The following is a 22394-nucleotide window of genomic DNA, read 5'->3' as shown; positions in this document are numbered from 1 at the left end:
TGTCCATCCATCTGCAGCCTTGTCCATCCATCTGCAGCCTTGTCCATCCATCTGCAGCCTTGCCCATCCATCTGCAGCCTTGCCCATCCATCTGCAGCCTTGTCCATCCCTCTGCAGCCTTGCCCATCCATCTGCAGCCTTGTCCATCCATCTGCAGCCTTGCCCATCCATCTGCAGCCTTGCCCATCCATCTGCAGCCTTGTCCATCCATCTGCAGCCTTGCCCATCCATCTGCAGCCTTTTCCATCCATCTGCAGCCTTGCCCATCCATCTGCAGCCTTGTCCATCCATCTGCAGCCTTTTCCATCCATCTGCAGCCTTTTCCATCCATCTGCAGCCTTGCCCATCCATCTGCAGCCTTGCCCATCCATCTGCAGCCTTGCCCATCCATCTGCAGCCTTGTCCATCCATCTGCAGCCTTGTCCATCCATCTGCAGCCTTGCCCATCCATCTGCAGCCTTGTCCATCCATCTGCAGCCTTGTCCATCCATCTGCAGCCTTGCCCATCCATCTGCAGCCTTGTCCATCCATCTGCAGCCTTGCCCATCCATCTGCAGCCTTTTCCATCCATTTGCAGCCTTGCCCATCCATCTGCAGCCTTGTCCATCCATCTGCAGCCTTGTCCATCCATCTGCAGACTTTTCAATCCATCTGCAGCCTTTTCCATCCATCTGCAGCCTTGCCCATCCATCTGCAGCCTTGTCCATCCATCTGCAGCCTTGTCCATCCATCTGCAGCCTTGCCCATCCATCTGCAGCCTTGCCCATCCATCTGCAGCCTTGTCCATCCATCTGCAGCCTTGCCCATCCATCTGCAGCCTTGTCCATCCATCTGCAGCCTTGCCCATCCATCTGCAGCCTTTTCCATCCATCTGCAGCCTTGTCCATCCATCTGCAGCCTTTTCCATCCATCTGCAGCCTTTTCCATCCATCTGCAGCCTTGCCCATCCATCTGCAGCCTTGCCCATCCATCTGCAGCCTTGCCCATCCATCTGCAGCCTTGCCCATCCATCTGCAGCCTTGTCCATCCATCTGCAGCCTTGCCCATCCATCTGCAGCCTTGTCCATCCATCTGCAGCCTTGTCCATCCATCTGCAGCCTTTTCCATCCATCTGCAGCCTTTTCCATCCATCTGCAGCCTTGCCCATCCATCTGCAGCCTTGCCCATCCATCTGCAGCCTTGCCCATCCATCTGCAGCCTTGTCCATCCATCTGCAGCCTTGTCCATCCATCTGCAGCCTTGCCCATCCATCTGCAGCCTTGTCCATCCATCTGCAGCCTTGTCCATCCATGTGCAGCCTTGTCCATCCATGTGCAGCCTTGCCCATCCATCTGCAGCCTTGTCCATCCATCTGCAGCCTTGCCCATCCATCTGCAGCCTTTTCCATCCATCTGCAGCCTTGTCCATCCATCTGCAGCCTTTTCCATCCATCTGCAGCCTTTTCCGTCCAACTGCAGCCTTGCCCATCCATCTGCAGCCTTGCCCATCCATCTGCAGCCTTGCCCATCCATCTGCAGCCTTGCCCATCCATCTGCAGCCTTGCCCATCCATCTGCAGCCTTGTCCATCCATCTGCAGCCTTGTCCATCCATCTGCAGCCTTGCCCATCCATCTGCAGCCTTGCCCATCCATCTGCAGCCTTGTCCATCCATCTGCAGCCTTGTCCATCCATCTGCAGCCTTGCCCATCCATCTGCAGCCTTGTCCATCCATCTGCAGCCTTGTCCATCCATCTGCAGCCTTGCCCATCCATCTGCAGCCTTGTCCATCCATCTGCAGCCTTGTCCATCCATCTGCAGCCTTGCCCATCCATCTGCAGCCTTTTCCATCCATCTGCAGCCTTGTCCATCCATCTGCAGCCTTTTCCATCCATCTGCAGCCTTGTCCATCCATCTGCAGCCTTGTCCATCCATCTGCAGCCTTGCCCCAGTGTTATTTGCAGTCTTGAAATTTAAAAATGGCGCCGCCAAGATAGAGTCCTATGTATCGCGGCGGCTCTCGGGTCCTCTTGGCAGCTCTCGGGTCCTCTCGCAGTCCCGAGTGGAGCCAAGAGTAGCCGAGTGTACTCGGCTCGGCTCACAGTCACGCCCAGTCCCTGTGTTATGTCCATCATAGGGCAGGACTGGGCGTGACTGTGAGCCGAGCCGAGTACACTCGGCTGTGTATCTTGGCGGGGCCCATGGGCTTGAGCCCAGTCAAGCCCAATGGTAAGTCCTGCCCTGACTGTGTATTGAAATAACTTGTGCAACGCTTATTTCCCCCCCCCCCCCTACCTCTTCGCCCCGTCCCTTCCCCCTCCTGTTTTCTCTCTTCCCTCTGTTACTCTTTAGGGCCGGTTCACACTGCGGGCGATGCGAGGCGACACGGCTCGCCGTGCCGCGATCTGACAAGTCGCCCCCGTTCTGTACTACGGAACCGTTCTGAGAGGAGCGACTCGAGTCGCTCCGACTCAGAAAAAAGGTTCCTGTACTACTTTTGGGCGACTTCGGGGCGACTTGCATTGACTTCTATACAGAAGTCATTTGCAAGTCGCCACTGAGGTCGCGGCAGGTCGCGGCGAGGCAAGTCGGAGTCGCCTCACGTCGCCCGCAGTGTGAACCGGCCCTTACTCCCCCTCTCCTCTTTCTCTTGAAGACTGTCTCCCCCTGGTACTGTGCAGACCATTGCTATTTACCCTTACCACCTAGGGTTGCCACCTTTTCTTCAAGTCAAACCCCAACCCTTTAGCGGTGCACATTTTTTTTTTACAGTATAAACTATACATATATTTCGCGATTAAATAACATTTCCAATCATATAAAGTTAATCACAAGAATCCTCTTTTACAATGGAATCTGCAGAGTTCCGTTACACTCTAACACCCCGTTCACACCGGAACGTTTTGTAGCCCTACGCCTGAAGCTACAAAACGCTGGAGGGGAAAAAAATCCATGATTCTCAATGGAGACGGTTCACATCTCCACTCCAAGTCGCCTGAAGCCCAAACAAGTTCCGGACCCTTTTTTGTCGCGCGAATCGGGCTGATTTGGGCGTTTTCATTCCCATAGAAACTAATGGAAACGATCGATTCGAGCGTTTAGCGCGACAACGAGCGTTTCTATGGGCGTTTTGACGCTGTATCTGCTCAATGCTTAACATTGGTGACCTTTTGCCCTGCACAAATTTGCGACAAATCGCGGTAAAAAACGCTGCAAAAAACGCTTGAAAAAGCTACGCTCAGGTGTGAATGCATCCTAAGGGGGGACCCAACAGACTCTGATGTAAGGGAGAACTTTGGGGACTCTGACATAAGGGATGCTCTGGGAGCCCTTATTTAAGGGGGAACACTGAGAGCTCTGATGTAAGGAGAGGACTCTGATGTAAGGGGGAACACTGTGGCCTCTGGTGTAAATGGGAACTCTGATGTAAGGGTGGAACACTGTGGCCTCTGGTGTAAATGGGAACTCTGATGTAAGGGTGGAACACTGTGGCCTCTGGTGTAAATGGGAACTCTGATGTAAGGGGGAACACTGTGGCCTCTGGTGTAAATGGGAACTCTGATGTAAGGGGGGAACACTGTGGCCTCTGGTGTAAATGGGAACTCTGATGTAAGGGGGAACACTGTGGCCTCTGGTGTAAATGGGAACTCTGATGTAAGGGTGGAACACTGTGGCCTCTGGTGTAAATGGGAACTCTGATGTAAGGGTGGAACACTGTGGCCTCTGGTGTAAATGGGAACTCTGATGTAAGGGGGAACACTGTGGCCTCTGGTGTAAATGGGAACTCTGATGTAAGGGGGAACACTGTGGCCTCTGGTGTAAATGGGAACTCTGATGTAAGGGGGGAACACTGTGGCCTCTGGTGTAAATGGGAACTCTGATGTAAGGGGGAACACTGTGGCCTCTGGTATAAATGGGAACTCTGATGTAAGGGGGAACACTGTGGCCTCTGGTATAAATGGGAACTCTGATGTAAGGGGGGAACACTGTGGCCTCTGGTGTAAATGGGAACTCTGATGTAAGGGGGGAACACTGTGGCCTCTGGTGTAAATGGGAACTCTGATGTAAGGGGGGAACACTGTGGCCTCTGGTGTAAATGGGAACTCTGATGTAAGGGTGGAACACTGTGGCCTCTGGTGTAAATGGGAACTCTGATGTAAGGGGGAACACTGTGGCCTCTGGTGTAAATGGGAACTCTGATGTAAGGTGGAACACTGTGGCCTCTGGTGTAAATGGGAACTCTGATGTAAGGGGGGAACACTGTGGCCTCTGGTGTAAATGGGAACTCTGATGTAAGGGGGAACACTGTGGCCTCTGGTGTAAATGGGAACTCTGATGTAAGGGGGAACACTGTGGCCTCTGGTGTAAATGGGAACTCTGATGTAAGGGGGAACACTGTGGCCTCTGGTGTAAATGGGAACTCTCATATAAGGGGTGCTCTGAGAACTCTGATTCACCTTAGTGTACTCACTCAGAGGCAGGAGAGAGAAAGGGGAAGAAGACTTCAGTCACAGACAGGGATGGATGGTGAGCTCACTCTCCCCTTGGCAGTCAGCACCTCTCATCCAGATGTATCTGCGATTGCTGGACTTCAGATTTCCCACCCCCACTTTCCTTTTCTGAGGCAAAGAGCCAGGGATTTGAATGTGGTTAGACACAGAGGGGTAGGGGTGGGAGGAAGAGAAGCAGATCGAGCCCTCTCTCCTCTCCTGTCAGTGTGGGGGGGATTGTTAGTGCTGGTTTTGGGCAGCGTGAAAGAGAGTGTAGTAGACACCCTCAGCTTAGACAACTGCACTCAGCAACCCTTCTAGGAAGCCATAGTCTGGTCTGAATAATGTGTCCAGGTTTCAGGTGGTCTTAAACCCGGACACAGGATTCAAAACCCGAACTGTCCGGGTGAATCCTGGACAGGTGGCAACCCCATTACCACCTCACTGCAATGTCGCTTACAATCGTCTCCCTTAATGCTAAGGGCCTCAATAGCCCTTTTAAAAGATCTCTTGGCGCAAAGCTTTGAATCAGAAGGCGGACATTTTATGCGTGCAAGAGACCCACTTCTCAGAACTTAATCCCCCCCAAGTGCACCCACAGATTATTCCCCCACTATTTCCACGCCCGTGCTGAATCTAAAGCGAGGGGGGTGATGATCGCGGTTCGCTCCTCGGTGGCTGTTGCCCTGAGGCACGCAGAAGTCGACCCTGGGGGCAGATTCCTCATCCTGTCAGCTACATTTAACGACCAACCACTGGTCATTGTTAACGTATATGCGCCTAATACCCGCCAGAAATCCTTCCTTAACCACTTCCCGACCAGCGCACAACGATGTACGTCGACAGCATGGCACGGGCAGGCATATTGGCGTACATGTACATCCAATATTCGATGCCGCCCTGCCATCGGGAGCGCTGGTCGGGACCCCCCGTGAGTCCGGTCGCGTGACCTGCGGACTCGATCGCCGCAGGGCATACCCGCGATCGTCTCACGGAGCGGCCGAATGGAGGAAATGCTGTATAAACAACATTTCTCCATTCTGCCTAGCAACTAGTGACGCTGATCTCTGCTCCATGTGATCAGTGTTCACTAAATGACAGCCCCCCCCCCCCACAGTTAGTAACACACCCCTAGGAACACTTAACCCCTACACTGCCACCCACTGGTTAACCCCTTCACTGCCAGTGTCATTTACACAGGAATCACTGCATTTATATAGCACTGATTACTGTATAAATGACAATGGTCCCAAAAATGTGTCAAAAATGTCCGATGTGTCCCCCACAATGTCGCAGTCACAATAAAAATCGCTGATCGCCGCCATTACTAGTAAAAAAAAAATAATAAAAAATTATTAATAAAAATGCTATAAAACTATCCCTATTTTGTAAACGCTATAACTTTTGCGCAAACCAATCAATAATTGCTTATTGCGATTTTTTTTACCAAAAATATGTAGAAGAATACGTATCGGCCTAAACTGAGGAAAAAAATGTTTTTTTATATATTTTTGGGGGATATTTATTATAACAAAAAGTAAAAAATAATGCGTTTTTTTTCAAAATCGTCGCTCTATTTTTGTTTATAGCGCAAAAAATTAAAACCGCAGAGGTGATCAAATACCACCAAAATAAAGCTCTATTTGTGGGAAAAAAAAGGACGTCAATTTTGTTTGGGAGCCACGTCGCACGACCGCGCAATTGTCAGTTAAAGCGACGCAGTGCCGAATCGCAAAAAGTGGTCTGGTCTTTGACCAGCAAAATGGTCCGGGGGGCTGAAAGTGGTTAAAACCCTTCTTCACAAGCTCCGACCTTACCCAAAGAATGAAATTGTACTCTGTGGGGATTTCAATGAAATCTTAGATCACCAAGTGGACTCTTCCAACACAAACCGTAAATCATCCTCCGCGCTCTCGTCCTTCGTTTCCAAAGAGGACCTTCATGACCCGCGGCGATGTCTGCACGGTACGGAGAGGGACTCCTCCTATTCCCACACACACAAAGATCTTATTCTCGGATCGATATGTTCCTGGTCTCTAAGATCCTGCTACAAAAAATGAACAAAGCAACCATTGGCCTTATTACCTGGTCGGACCACGCACCAATCTCCATTTCCATCTCACTGTCGCCCCCTACCTCTAGACACAATCTGGCGTCTGAACGCAGCATTACTCAATGTAAAAGAGATCAAGGAACAGATTTGGGTCCGAGATAACTTCTTACTTCACCTCTCATGACGGCTCTGTCTCCAATTCAGCCACTCTATTGAAAACGCGCACAAATCGGTCATTCGGGGAATTTTCCTCAAGCTGGGAGCCCAGGAAAAGAGAGAAAAAATCGCTTGCGACCAATGCCCTGTTACAACAGAATCTAGAAAAACGAAACTAACAACAACCTACCACGGCCAATGCGAGCAACCTCAGCGGAATGAAGTAAGTTCGCTCCTTCAAAGAAGTCATGACTTCTATCTCAGGCGGCTTCGTTTAACCTGCTACTCTCAAGGTAACGGAACGGGGAAACACTTGGCCCAACAGTACAGAAAAAAAAGCAGCACAGAATAGGATTCCATTCTTATTAACCACTTGCCGCCCGCCCTATAGCAAACGGACCGCGGCAAAGTGGTTTCATAATCCTGACCGGACGTCATATGACGTGATCAGGATAATGAGCCGCTGCGCTCCCCCGGGGGCGCGCATCGCGGCGATCGTTGTTGCGGGGTGTCAGTCTGACACCCGGCAACTACGATCTCGATAAAGCGTCTCCGACGGAGACTCTTTACCATGTGATCAGCCGTGTCCAATCACGGCTGATCACAGTGTAAATAGGAAGAGCCGGTGATTGGCTTTTCCTCACTCGTGTCTGTCAGACGCGAGTAGAGGAGAGCCGATCGGCTGCTCCTCTGACAGGGGGGGTCTGTGCTGATTATCAGTACAGCCCCCCCCCAAGGATGCCCACACTGGACCACCAAGGACGCCACAAGACCACCAGGGATGCCCAGCAGAAGTAATCCTCCCTAGACCACCAGGGATGCCAGTCAGGCACAATGGATGCCAATCAGTGCCCATAATGGATGGCAATCAGTGCCCACAATGGGCATCACTGATTGGCATGCATTATTGTTTGGCACTGATTGGCATCCATTAGTTCAGTATAACACCTGTGCCGCTAATGAGTGCCCACCTGTGCCGCCTATCAGTGCCCACCTGTGCCGCCTATCAGTGCCCACCCATGCCCATCTGTGCCGCCTACCAATACCCATCTGTGCCGCCTACCCATGCCCATCTGTGCCGCCCATCCATGCCAATACGTGCCAGTTATCAGTGCCAATTTGTGCCACCTATCAGTGTCCATCCGTGTAGCCCATCCGTGTCGCCCATCAGTGTCGCCTATCAGTGTAGCCTATCAGTGCCGCCTATCAGTGTAGCCTATCAGTGCCGCCTATCAGTGTCACTTCATTGGTGCCCATCAGTGCCGCCTTATCAGTGCCCATCCGTGAAGGAGAAAACGTACTTATTTACAAAGTTTTGAAACTGAAACAAAAAAAAAAACATTTTTTTTTTTCAAAATTTTCGGTATTTTTTTATTTGTAGCATAAAAAATAAAAACCGCAGAGGTGATCAAATACCACCAAAAGAAAGCTCTATTTGTGGGGAAAAAAATGATAAAAATTTCATTTGGGTACAGTGTAGCACGACCGCGCAATTGTCATTCAAAGTGCGACAGCGCTGAAAGCTCAAAATTGGTCTGGGCAGGAAGGTGTTTAAGTGCCCCCCGGTATTGAAGTGGATAACCACCATTCACAAACCCGGTAAACCCTCCCATGACCCGGCGAGTTATCGCCCCGTCTCGCTCCTGAACACGGACACGAAACTCTACGCCAAATTATTAGCCTCCCACCTAGCCTCGTTTATCCCCAACCTGATACACCCCGACCAGGTGGGCTTTATCCCCCTACGCCAAGCCTCAGATGGCACCCGCAGGTTCATAGACATGATCCATTGGGCGGAGCACCGCCGAGTGCCTCCTCTGCTGATCTCCCTTGACGCGGAGAAGGCATTTCGATCGGGTTAACTGGCTCTACCTAGACCTTGTCCTACAAAAATTTGGCATTCATGGTTCCTTCAAGCAAGCCATCCTAGGCCTATACTCTTCCCCAAGCGCAAAAGTTCTTACATCGGGACTATTATCTTCCCCATTCCCCAATGGAACCCGTCAGGGCTGCCCCCTCTCCCCACTTATCTTTGCGCTGATCATTGAACCGCTAGCGCAAGCGATCAGAACGCACCCAGGCATAGCCGGCCTACAGATAGGTCCCACTGCACACAAAGTAGGACTATACGCCGACGACGATATCATCATTTGGCTCACCGATCCCCCTGTGCTCCCTGCCCCCGCTGTGTGATCTTTTACAGCAATTCAGCCGCATCTCTCTCTATACAAACTAAACCACTCTAAATCTGCCATGCTAGGGATATCTTTACCCCCCCGCAGCTCAAATCCAATATCTCCTCGATATCCCCGTTTTCCTGGGCTCCCAGCTCCTCTTTGACCTACTTGGGCATACAGCTGACCTCCCATCGCCTCCCTAACGCTGCGTACTAACTTAGCTGGGCTCACCCAGAAACTACAGGCTCTATAAGGGCCGGTTTCACACAGGGGGCGACACGAGGCGACGCGACTTGCCGCGCCGCGACCTGACAAATCACCCCCGCTCTGTACTACGGAACCGTTCTGAGAGGAGCGACTCGAGTCGCTCCGACTCAGAAAAAAGTTTCCTGTACTACTTTCGGGGCGACTTGCATTGACTTCTATACAGAAGTCATTTGCAAGTCGCCGCTGAGGTCGCGGCAGGTCGCGGCGAGGCAAGTCGGTGTCGCCTCGTGTCGCCCCCCCCTGTGTAAAACCGGCCCTTACCGCTTCGCTTCTACAGGTACAAACCTCCTGGGCAGGCAGAATAGCTCTTACTAGAATGTTCTTATTACCACATATTCTTTATATGTTCGGAATAGGGCTGCAACTAACGATTAATTTCATAATCGATTAGTTGGCCGATTATTGTTTCGATTAATCGGTTAATAACCTTTAAAAAAAAAAAAAGTGGGTCAAATTGACGTTCGTTTTCAACCACAGTGACGGGACAATTGGGAAATAATAGAAAACGTCTTAGTCAAAGGAATTCTCAGACGGTGGATGTGGTTTCCGTTCAGAAATTACATTAAATTTTAAAAACGGAATGTTAAAAACAAGTGAAAATTTCAAACAAAATTCTTTCATATTCAGCGAATGTACAAAAGATTTTTCGTCTGAATATTCTCGCCTGAAAAAGTGATCGGTGTGGTCAGCATAAGGCTCGGTGCACACCTATGCAGTTTGCTTTTGATCTGTTTCTGCAGTGCTTTTTGCTGTACGTTTTGATTTTTGCGCACGTGATTTTACTGCAATTTGCATTTTTGCTTTTTTTTTTTGGTCAGATTAACCACTTCCCGACCAGCGCACGACGATGTACGTCGACAGAATGGCACGGGCAGGCATATTGGCGTACAGGTACATCCAATATTCAATGCTGCCCTGCCATCGGGAGCGCGCCGGCGGTACCCCCGTGAGTCCGGTCGCGGGACCCGCGGACTCGATCGCCGCTGGGGCATCCCCGCGATCGTCTCACGGAGCGGTCGAATGGAGGAAATGCCGTGTAAACAACATTTCTGCATTCTGCCTAGCAACTAGTGACGCTGATCTCTGCTCCATGTGATTGGAGCAGAGATCAGTGATCACTAAATGAAAGCCCAACCCCCCCCCCACAGTTAGTAACACACCCCTAGGAACACTTAACCCCTACACTGCCACCCACTGGTTAACCCCTTCACTGCCAGTGTCATTTACACAGGAATCACTGCATTTGTATAGCACTGATTACTGTATAAATGACAATGGTCCCAAAAATGTGTCAAAAATGTCCGATGTGTCCCCCACAATGTCGCAGTCACAATAAAAATCGCTGATCGCCGCCATTACTAGTAAAAAAAAAAAAAATAATAAAAAATTATTAATAAAAATGCTATAAAACTATCCCCTATTTTGTAAATGCTATAACTTTTGCGCAAACCAATCAATAATCGCTTATTGCGATTTTTTTACCAAAAATATGTAGAAGAATACGTATCGGCCTAAACTGAGGGAAAAAATGTTTTTTTATATATTTTTGGGAGATATTTATTATAACAAAAAGTAAAAATAATGCGTTTTTTTCAAAATTGTCGCTCTATTTTTGTTTATAGCGCAAAAAATAAAAACCGCAGAGGCGATCAAATACCACCAAAAGAAAGCTCTATTTGTGGGGGAAAAAAGGACGTAAATTTTGTTTGGGAGCCACGTCGCACGACCACCGCGCAATTGTCAGTTAAAGCGACGCAGCGCTGAATCGCAAAAAGTGGTCTGGTCTTTGACCAGCAAATTGGACCGGTCTGAAAGTGGTTAAAAAACACAAATTGCTGCAAAAACCCATTGCACGCTTTTCTGCAGCTTCTCCATTGAAGTATATTGAACCAATAAAGCACCATTTTGCGTTAAAAGTCCCCGACCCTTTCAGATGTGAACGTGTCCCATAGGAAACCATGGGAATGAAATGCAGGGCGTTTCTGCAAAAAGTACCAATAAACACAGAGATGTGACCCAGGTCTAACGCGTTTAGTAACATAACGGGGGTTAAAAAAACTAAAATGAGCCCTTTATAGTACAAAAAAAGCAAATAATCACCACTATAAGGGGGTCATTTTTTTACTGTAGAACAGTGAAAGTGATATTTACAGTGGCGATTATTTGCTCTTTTTGTACTATAAAGGGCTCATTTTTTTTTTTAACCCCATTATGTTACTGGCCGATTAATCGATTATGAAAATAATAATTGATTAATTTCATAATCGATTAGTTGTCGATTAATCGATTAGTTGTTTCAGCCCTAGTTCAGAACTCTACCGATACCAATGCTTCAATCTGACATAGCTGGTCTACATACGACTGCTTAACAAATTCATCTGGTCAGGCCGCAAACCACGAGTTAAGGCCTCCTCGCTCTACACGCCGACGAAATCTGCCGGCCTGGGAGTGCCCAACCTCAAACTGTATTATAAAGCAACATTGCTCGACCAAACCAGGAAACTCGGGGATATGTCTTCACTTTACTGCCTTGGACCCTCATCGAAGCAACGGACTTTGCCAGGGGCGTAACTATAGGGGGTGCAGCAGTCGCGACCGCAACTGGGCCCTGTGATGCAGGGGGCCCATGCAGCCCCCTCTACATATGGCCGGCAGCAGCATAGGCAGCTAGCACACACTATTACATACCCCCTCCATATCCCCCTGGAGACAGGGGCCCCTTCTCACGTGGGGACATGGACCCCCACCTCCCCTGGGGACAGGGACCCCTTCTCTCCTGGGGGCAGTAACTTCATCTGCCCTGGAGAAAAGGACCTCATCTCTTCTGGGGACGGGGACCCCATCCTGCCTAGGGACAGTCCCCCAATGGGGCACCTAAACATGTAAAAAAATAAATAAAAACTACTGATACCAGTGGTGGAACTACAGGGCTCACAAAGGTCATACCTGTGACCACACCCTGGAGTTCCACCGCCGGGCTCGGAAGGAAGGGCCCTGGCTGGGGTTCAGGGGGGCCCTTCTTGGTTTCTTGCATCGGGGCCCTGAAGGTTCTGGTTACGCCACTGGACTTTGCACAAGCGCCTTCACATCTTCTGGCTGCTGTATGGTTGGGCTATCACCCCAATCAATCCTCTCTACCCACTTTGAACGCAACTCTGACTAATTGGAAATCCCTACTACAAAACGCAGGGGGAATTCACCCTCATGCTCTCCGCCAATTACCTCTCGCAGCGATTACATTCCTCTCCCCAGATTTACCTGTGCAAAGATGGATAACGCATGGCATTCGGACTATAGGAGACCTATTTCAGGCCTCCCAGCTCCTCTCCTTTCAACAACTCACCAATAGATTCTCTCTCCCCCACAAGGACTTCTACATATACCTGAGAGTACGCCACACATCCTCGCCTCAATCCCAACGTCCACCTGCACCTCCACCAAGTCCATCATCCAGCTTCTTTCCTCGTCCAACATCAAGACCCGCGGCATCTCCTACTTTTATACCCTACTGGTCCAGCAGTCTCAACCCGCCAACCCTCCGGCTATTACCCACTGGGAGGCCATACTGAACTTTCATCTTCCACCAACAGACTGCTATCGAGCAATCCGCTTCACAACCAGATTCTCAAGGAATATATCCCACCGGGAGACTGTCCTTAACTACTTGCTTACTGGGCACTTAAACCCCCCTCAGTCCCAGACCAATTTTCAGCTTTCAGCGCTGATGCACTTTGAATGACAATTGCGCGGGCATACAACACTGTACCCAAATGACATTTTTATCATTTTTTCCCCACAAATAGAGCTTTCTTTTGGTGGTATTTAATTACAGCTCGGAGTTTTATTTTTTGCTAAACAAACAAAAAAAGATGCAAAAAATAAATAAAATAAAATCATGTTTTAATAGTTTGTTATAAAATTTTGCAAACGGGTCATTTTTCTCCTTCATTGAAGTGCGCTGATTAGGCGGCACTGATGGGCTGCATTGGTGGGCACTGATGGGCTGCATTGGTGGGCACTGATGGGCTGCATTGGTGGGCACTGATAGGCTGCATTGGTGGGCACTGATAGGCTGCACTGGTGGGCACTGATAGGCATAGTTAGGGCGGCACTAATAGGCACAGATAAGGCGGCACCGATGGGCACAGATAAGGCGGCACTGATGGGCAAACATGGGCACAGATAAGATGGCACGGATGGGTGGCACGGATGGGCACTGATGGGTACCACTGATAGATGGGACTGATGGGCACTGATAGGTGGCTCTGATAGGTGGCACTGCTGGGCACTGATGGGCAGCACTGGGGTGCAGCACCTTTGTGGCAGATTGTGGGCACTGTGGGTGGCACTGTGGGCACTATGGGCACTGCTGGGTGGCACTGACGGGGGGCACTTACTTTTATTCAGGATGGCACTGCAGGGGGCAGGTGGGCACTGGCAGGGCTGGCCGTGATCGGGACTGATGTCCCGATCACGGCCGCCGGTGATCGGCTTTTTTTTTTTTATCCTCGCACTGCCAGCGCGAGGAGGAATACTAGCCGATTACCAGCTCCGTTATATCACATGATCAGCTGTCATTGGCTGACAGCTGATCACGTGATAAGGGGTCGGGATCGACCCCTTGCACGGATCGGTGATCAGTCTCATGGACTCGCCGATCACAGAGCGCGCCACGCGCGCCCCTCAGGTGGGCGCGCAGGCCGCTCGTACACGGGACTACGTCTATTGACGTCGTCCCGGAAAAGGAGATCCGCGCTGTAGCCGCCATTTGGCTATAGCGCGGGTCTCAAGTGGTTAAAATTCTGTATAATTGGTATCATACACCTGTAAAACTCGCCCGCATCTTCCCTACTCACTCCAGCAAATGCTGGAGAAATTGCAACGCGGACGGGCATCTACTTCATGTTTGGTGGGGATGTCCCTCCATAAAAACTTTTTTGGACGGACATCACTAATTTCATCAATGGAATAACTGGCTTGTCTCGTGTCATCACCCCGCAGAGGCCTTATTTGGCCTTGACATCTTGGCCTGGCCTCCACCCTTCCGCCCTATTGTCACGCAAATTCTCATAGCAGCCCGGCTAGCTATAACCCGCCAATGGAAGCAACCCGTTGTTCCCAATATCGGCAATGTCATTGTCATTTTAAATGAACACCTGCTGATGGAACGCCTTTTTGCAAAATCGCAAATGTCCCTGGGAAAATTCCATAGCTTCTGGAAGCCCTGGCTCTCTGACCCTAGAGCTAAACTCTGCACCTGATTAAATTGTAATCTTTCCCCCCCCCCCCCCCCCCGGTGATAACCCCCATGCTGAGGTACCCTTACTGAATTACACTCCCCTAAAATAACCTAAACCCACTGCGATGTGATCGACACGATGACAGACAACAATGTTTACTAACCCTGCTCCCCTACTGGCAACCACCCTTCTTACTTCTCTCTGCCTCCTCTCGCTTCCTCCTCCCCTTCCCTCCCCCCCTTCAGTTCCCTTTCTGCATGGGGAACTGGAATGTACCTTTAATTATAAGCACTTATCTGAATATTATGCTCCTTGTCACTGTGGTTTTTTTTGACATTGTATCTTACCTGGGATATGTCTGTAATCCCTTCTATATGTTTTCTTCTTATTTTTTTCATGCCCTACTTTGTATTCCACTTGTCATTTTCAATAAAGCTTTTTGAAAACCAAAAAAAAAATACATATCAGACCCTTATCCATGATGAGTCCCTGGTATGGATGTCTAGATGGACCCCATGCAAAAAAAAGTGGGGTCCCCCTTTTGAACCCCATACCAGATCCTTCGGGCCTGGTATGATTTATAACGGGGAATCTCGTGCAAAAACTAGAATAAAACAAAAAGTGGGGTTCCCCCTTTGAATGCCATGCCAGACCCTTATCCTGGATGAGGGCCCTGTATAGACAGTAATGAGAACCCCACACCCCAAAAAAAACCTTGGGGTACCCCCTAAGAATACATATCAGACCATTATCCATGATGAGTCCCTGGTATGGATGTCTAGATGGACCCCATGCAAAAAAAAAAGTGGGGTCCCCCTTTTGAACCCCATACCAGATCCTTCGGGCCTGGTATGATTTATAACGGGGAATCTCGTGCAAAAACTAGAATAAAACAAAAAGTGGGGTTCCCCCTTTGAATGCCATGCCAGACCCTTATCCTGGATGAGGGTCCTGTATAGACAGTAATGAGAACCCCACACCCCCAAAAAAACCTTGGGGTACCCCCTAAGAATACATATCAGACCCTTATCCATGATGAGTCCCTGGTATGGATGTCTAGATGGACCCCATGCAAAAAAAAAGTGGGGTCCCCTTTTTGAACCCCATACCAGATCCTTCGGGCCTGGTATGATTTATAACGGGGAATCTCGTGCAAAAACTAGAATAAAACAAAAAGTGGGGTTCCCCCTTTGAATGCCATGCCAGACCCTTATCCTGGATGAGGGTCCTGTATAGACAGTAATGAGAACCCCACACCCCAAAAAAAACCTTGGGGTACCCCCTAAGAATACATATCAGACCATTATCCATGATGAGTCCCTGGTATGGATGTCTAGATGGACCCCATGCAAAAAAAAAAGTGGGGTCCCCCTTTTGAACCCCATACCAGATCCTTCGGGCCTGGTATGATTTATAACGGGGAATCTCGTGCAAAAACTAGAATAAAACAAAAAGTGGGGTTCCCCCTTTGAATGCCATGCCAGACCCTTATCCTGGATGAGGGTCCTGTATAGACAGTAATGAGAACCCCACACCCCCAAAAAAACCTTGGGGTACCCCCTAAGAATACATATCAGACCCTTATCCATGATGAGTCCCTGGTATGGATGTCTAGATGGACCCCATGCAAAAAAAAAGTGGGGTCCCCTTTTTGAACCCCATACCAGATCCTTCGGGCCTGGTATGATTTATAACGGGGAATCTCGTGCAAAAACTAGAATAAAACAAAAAGTGGGGTTCCCCCTTTGAATGCCATGCCAGACCCTTATCCTGGATGAGGGTCCTGTATAGACAGTAATGAGAACCCCACACCCCAAAAAAAACCTTGGGGTACCCCCTAAGAATACATATCAGACCCTTATCCATGATGAGTCCCTGGTATGGATGTCTAGATGGACCCCATGCAAAAAAAAAGTGGGGTCCCCCTTTTGAACCCCATACCAGATCCTTTGGGCCTGGTATGATTTATAACGGGGAATCTCGTGCAAAAACTAGAATAAAAAAAGAAGTGGGTTCCCCGTAAAAACGTATTCCAGACCCTTCTCCAAGCATTCAGCCTGGCAGCCCAGGAAAGAGGGGAATCGATTGAGTTGCCACATCCTGAACCGTACCAAGCCACATGCCCTCGACCCGGGGGGGGGGGAGGGTACGTTGTCAGAGAGACTACCCCCCATGGCAAAGCAAAAAAAAACTGGGGCTCCCCCTAAAAATATATATCAGACCCTCATCTATGATGAGTCCCTGGTATGGATGTCTAGGTGAACCCCATGCAAAAAAAAATGGGGTTCCCCCTTTGAATGCCATGCCAGACCCTTATCCTGGATGAGGGTCCTGTATAGACAGTAATGAGAACCCCACACCCCAAAAAAAACCTTGGGGTACCCCCTAAGAATACATATCAGACTCTTATCTATGATGAGTCCCTGGTTTGGATGTCTAGGTGGACCCCACACAAACAAAAGTGAGGTCCCCCCTTTGAATTCCATAGCAGACCCTTATCCTGGGTGAGGGTCCTGTATGGACGGTAATGAGGACCCCACACCTTCTCCTGAAGCCCCTCTTCTTGCTCATTTCCAACCAGTGGGGGATGGGCCTGAGCTGAAGCTTTAAGTATTAAGGATAAGAGTCGGGGTCTCTTGGGGGGGTTCCATGGGGGGCTGTCGGCTCAGGTTTTATGTTAGGTGTAGAGTTAGAATTCTGTGTTTAGGAGGACTGGAGACTTTTCCCCACAAAACATTTCAGGTCATGCAAACTCCATGCAGACACCCGGAGAGACCTCGATTTATCTTCCTTTGTGTAGAGCTGAGCCGAGGCGTCTCTTCTCCCCTGCGAGGAGCCGGACAAAGATGGCCGACACCATGACCGAGAAGATACTAAACCTCACCCTGGAGATCATCTCCCTGCTGACCGGAGAGGTGAGGAGGATTCTGGGAGGTCACATGACATCACTCTTATCTCTATTAATAATACACAGACCTGACCGGAGAGGTGAGGAGGATTCTGGGAGGTCACATGACATCACTCTTATCTCTATTAATAAAACACAGACCTGACCGGAGAGGTGAGGAGGATTCTGGGAGGTCACATGACATCACTCTTATCTCTATTAATAAAACACAGACCTGACCGGAGAGGTGAGGAGGATTCTGGGAGGTCACATGACATCACTCTTATCTCTATTAATAAAACACAGACCTGACCGGAGAGGTGAGGAGGATTCTGGGAGGTCACATGACATCACTCTTATCTCTATTAATAAAACACAGACCTGACCGGAGAGGTGAGGAGGATTCTGGGAGATCACATGACATCACTCTTATCTCTATTAATAAAACACAGAGCTGACCGGAGAGGTGAGGAGGATTCTGGGAGGTCACATGACATCTCTCTTATCTCTATTAATAAAACACAGACCTGACCGGAGAGGTGAGGAGGATTCTGGGAGGTCACATGACGTCACTCTCATCTCTATTAATAAAACACAGACCTGACCGGAGAGGTGAGGAGGATTCTGGGAGGTCACATGACATCACTCTCATCTCTATTAATAAAACACAGACCTGACCGGAGAGGTGAGGAGGATTCTGGGAGGTCACATGACGTCACTCTCATCTCTATTAATAAAACACAGACCTGACCGGAGAGGTGAGGAGGATTCTGGGAGGTCACATGACATCACTCTCATCTCTATTAATAAAACACAGACCTGACCGGAGAGGTGAGGAGGATTCTGGGAGGTCACATGACATCACTCTTATCTCTATTAATAAAACACAGACCTGACCGGAGAGGTGAGGAGGATTCTGGGAGGTCACATGACGTCACTCTCATCTCTATTAATAAAACACAGACCTGACCGGAGAGGTGAGGAGGATTCTGGGAGGTCACATGACATCACTCTTATCTCTATTAATAAAACACAGACCTGACCGGAGAGGTGAGGAGGATTCTGGGAGGTCACATGACATCACTCTCATCTCTATTAATAAAACACAGACCTGACCGGAGAGGTGAGGAGGATTCTGGGAGGTCACATGACATCACTCTTATCTCTATTAATAAAACACAGACCTGACCGGAGAGGTGAGGAGGATTCTGGGAGGTCACATGACATCACTCTTATCTCTATTAATAAAACACAGACCTGACCGGAGAGGTGAGGAGGATTCTGGGAGGTCACATGACATCACTCTCATCTCTATTAATAAAACACAGACCTGACCGGAGAGGTGAGGAGGATTCTGGGAGGTCACATGACATCACTCTCATCTCTATTAATAAAACACAGACCTGACCGGAGAGGTGAGGAGGATTCTGGGAGGTCACATGACATCACTCTTATCTCTATTAATAAAACACAGACCTGACCGGAGAGGTGAGGAGGATTCTGGGAGGTCACATGACATCTCTCTTATCTCTATTAATAAAACACAGACCTGACCGGAGAGGTGAGGAGGATTCTGGGAGGTCACATGACATCACTCTTATCTCTATTAATAAAACACAGACCTGACCGGAGAGGTGAGGAGGATTCTGGGAGGTCACATGACATCTCTCTTATCTCTATTAATAAAACACAGACATGACCGGAGAGGTGAGGAGGATTCTGGGAGGTCACATGACATCACTCTCATCTCTATTAATAAAACACAGACCTGATCGGAGAGGTGAGGAGGATTCTGGGAGGTCACATGACATCACTGGTCTAGTGTGGTCAGTAGTCCATGTTCTTCTTGTAGATGATGTCAGATGATTGATGTCGGTTTATCTTTCTCCTGATCTGTAGGATTATGTTGTAGTGAAGAAGTCTAGTGGGGAGCCAATCTCAGGAGGATGGAGCAGGACCCAGAGCCCCACCATGGTGCCTCCCCCTCCTCCTCCCATACCTGAGAGGAACAAAGAGCAGAAGATCCTGGAACTGACCACCATGATGGTCCATCTGCTGACAGGAGAGGTGAGGAGGATTCTGGGAATTCAGAGGAGGGATGTGTCTGGATGGTGACGGTATCATTGTGTGTGTCGGGATATAATTGTCCGTCTCTCTACAGGGGGGTCTGGAAGGAGATGTGATGGACGATCGGCAGTCCCTCTCGTCATGGGGTAAGGGTCTCTACATACATGGAACCTTCTCACCCTTTCTATACATGTCATGAACATACATGAAGGTCTCGTGGATTAGGGGAAGGGGATGTATGGTGAGAAGAGTCGGGGGGGAATGGAAATTCTGGTGGTGGCATCTAACCCACTTCTCGGTCTTCTCGGTAAATAAAAACGAATTTGAAGGCCAAACCTCTCAGTCCTTCATCCACAAGAAAAGCCAAGTCCAGCCTCACTCCAGTAGTCATGAAGGTCTCGTGGATTGGGGGAGGGGGATGTATGGTGAGAAGAGTCGGGGGGGGGGAAGGGACATTCTGGGGGTGTATGGAACCCTCTTGGGTTGTGTTGGTCTTCTTGGGAGATTATGAAGGCCAAACCTCTCCAATTGTAAGTCCTCCATCCACAATAAAAGCCAAGTCCAGCCTCACTCCAGTAGTCATGAAGGTCTCGTGGATTAGGGGAAGGCGACTCCATAAATTTGTATGGTGAGAAGAGTCGGGTGGGAATGGAAATTCTGGTGGTGGCATCTAACCCACTTGGGTTGTGTCGGCCTTCTCGGTAGATAAAAACGAATTTGAAGGCCAAGGTTTGGCCTCCAACTGTAAGTCCTTCATCCACAAGAAAAGCCAAGTCCAGCCTCACTCCAGTAGTCATGAAGGTCTCGTGGATTGGGGGAGGGGGATGTATGGTGAGAAGAGTCGGGGGGAAGGGACATTCTGGGGGTGGCATCTAACCCAAATGGGTTGTGTCGGCTTTCTCGGTAGATAAAAATGAATTTGAAGGCCAAGGTTTGGCCTCCAACTGTAAGTCCTTCATCCACCAGAAAAGCCAAGTCCAGCCTCACTCCAGTAGTCATGAAGGTCTCGTAGTTGGTCAGACATCTCAGAACTCATCCAAGAAGCTTCTTCCGCTCTAATTTCGATCTTTAGATCTGAGGAAGACGATTGGATGAGAGGAGAAACGTCTTGAATGATGAATGTCACCGACTACGACCAGCGATATCATGACCTGGATACACGAGAACCTTCACATAGGAAATGTTCCTCCTCATTCATCCAACTATCTCATTCCTGCAGATCTTCCTGAAGAAGCAACACCTGAAGAGCGATCTCCATTCTGTAAAGAAGAGCCCCGGGAAGAACGGAACCCCCTCCACAATGACTTTCCTCCCCCCACAGACCTCACCCAGCATGTATCTGTTGGGATCAAGGAGGAACAAGACTCCAGTCAACCGGTAATAAGTCCTATTATGGGGGGTCCTCTCTTATCTGAGGAGGAAAGTCTTCCACACACCAAGGTCTCGATGTCTGGAGATCTCCTGAACCTCCACGTCTTTTCCCACCACACACCTACTCAGGTTAAGGAGGAACTCTTCTCTTCTGATGAAGAACCTGATATTCCCGCACAATGTCCATCGGCTCTTGTTCCTCAGGAGGCCTCCTTGGAAGGAGAATTCACGGAAGGAGACGTGGTTTGCTTCAAGTGGAACGTTGTTGGCCCTCAGGGAGAAATCCTCCAGAATCCCGGTCACAACGTGGTGGATGGAAAGCCGTTGTCCTGCGCCGAGTGCGGGAAGTCTTGCCGGAGCAATGCGGATCTCATTCAGCACAGCCGGGTCCACTCGGGGGAGAAACCTTTCCAGTGCTCGGAGTGCGGGAAACATTTCAGCCAACAGTCCACCTTAACCATGCACCACAGGATCCACACGGGACAGAAGCCGTACACGTGCACCGAGTGCGGGAAGTGCTTCACCAGCAGGTCAGATCTGACCAAACACAGCAGGTCCCACACCGGACTCAAGCCGTATTCCTGCCCCGAGTGCGGGAAATTCTTTTCCTCCAGTTCTCACTTCTTCCGGCACAAGAAAATGCACATCGGCGACAAGCAGTTTATCTGCTCCGAGTGTGGGAAGAGTTTCCTGACGCGTTCCGAGATGGTGATCCATCAGAGGATTCACACGGGGGAAAGGCCTTACCCTTGTTCTGAATGCGCCAAGTGCTTCATCAGCAGCTCCGACCTGGTCAAGCACCAGAGGAGCCACACCGGACTGAAGCCGCACATCTGCCCCGAATGCGGCAAAAGTTACGTCAGCCGCTCCGTCCTCACCCGGCACCAGAAGATTCACCGGGTGGAGAAACGCTTCTTCTGTGCCGAGTGCGGGGTGGGCTTTGTGAGGACGGGGAAATTTGTGGCCCATGTTAAATCTCACCACCGCCCTCTGACTTTGTCTCGGCTTCCTAGCTGAACGCCACAAACCACAGCTGGAAAATATTCGACCTGCCAAATATTAGATCCTGGACCTCAGAAATATCATCGTTGGGTTGTAGCCTTCATCCATGTTGTTGTGTCCACTAAACGTGACTTTTGTAGCAATTCGGGTTTCAAGAATTTTCTTTTATGAATGATTTAAGGTGCACCTCAGGCATGGACTGGCCATTGGGACTATGGGGAGATTCCCGGTGGCCCGATGGCTCAGTGGGCCAGTCAGCTGCAGTCCTGGAGCCACTCCTCTCTGACAGTGAGTGATCGTGATTTCACTCCTGTCAGGAGGAGCAGCTCTGTCACTTGCTGGAGAGAGCATTAGGCGTTATGCTCCCTCTAGCCGGCAGGGGGAGATAGACAGCTGCCAGACTTTTCTTCCTCTCTCCCCTATCATTTGTTATCAAATGACTGGAGAGAGGAACAAAAAGCTGCCTTTAAAACTGTGGGTACATGTGGGAGGGAGAGGAGAGGGAGGACACTCTGATGTGAAGGGGGTTTCTGGTGGGGACTGTGAAGTGAAGGGGGCTGCAATGTGAAGGGGGCTGCTGGTTGGGACTCTGATGTGAAGGGGGCTGCTGGTTGGGACTCTGATGTGAAGGGGGCTGCTGGTGGGGACTCTGATGTGAAGGGGGCTGCTGGTTGGGACTCTGATGTGAAGGGGGCTGCTGGTTGGGAC

At 49.6% G+C, this 22394-nt stretch overlaps 1 protein-coding gene across 2 annotated transcripts in view; it reads left to right on the top strand.

The window, feature by feature from the left end:
- LOC143959476 (gastrula zinc finger protein XlCGF66.1-like) overlaps positions 1 to 22188 on the top strand; it is a 28081-nt gene extending 5893 nt beyond the window's left edge. Inside the window, exons 2-5 of one of the 2 annotated variants that reach the window (XM_077468138.1) lie at positions 17102 to 17274; positions 19146 to 19313; positions 19408 to 19459; positions 20533 to 22188. In XM_077468138.1, coding sequence (XP_077324264.1) covers positions 17102 to 17274; positions 19146 to 19313; positions 19408 to 19459; positions 20533 to 21701 — 1562 coding nt within the window. In that variant the 3' untranslated portion in view covers positions 21702 to 22188. The remainder of the gene's footprint in view (positions 1 to 17101; positions 17275 to 19145; positions 19314 to 19407; positions 19460 to 20532) is intronic. The other variant, XM_077468139.1, reaches the window with a different exon arrangement.
- The last annotated feature ends 206 nt before the right edge of the window (positions 22189 to 22394 follow it).

The sequence above is a fragment of the Lithobates pipiens genome, unplaced genomic scaffold (genome assembly GCF_037356315.1).
Source record: "Lithobates pipiens isolate NorthernLeopardFrog02 unplaced genomic scaffold, aLitPip1_a1.2 Scaffold_77, whole genome shotgun sequence".
NCBI classification, from domain to species: Eukaryota; Metazoa; Chordata; class Amphibia; order Anura; family Ranidae; genus Lithobates; species Lithobates pipiens.
Note: the sequence above shows the minus strand (reverse complement) of the source record. Positions and strands in the feature narration are given on the sequence as shown.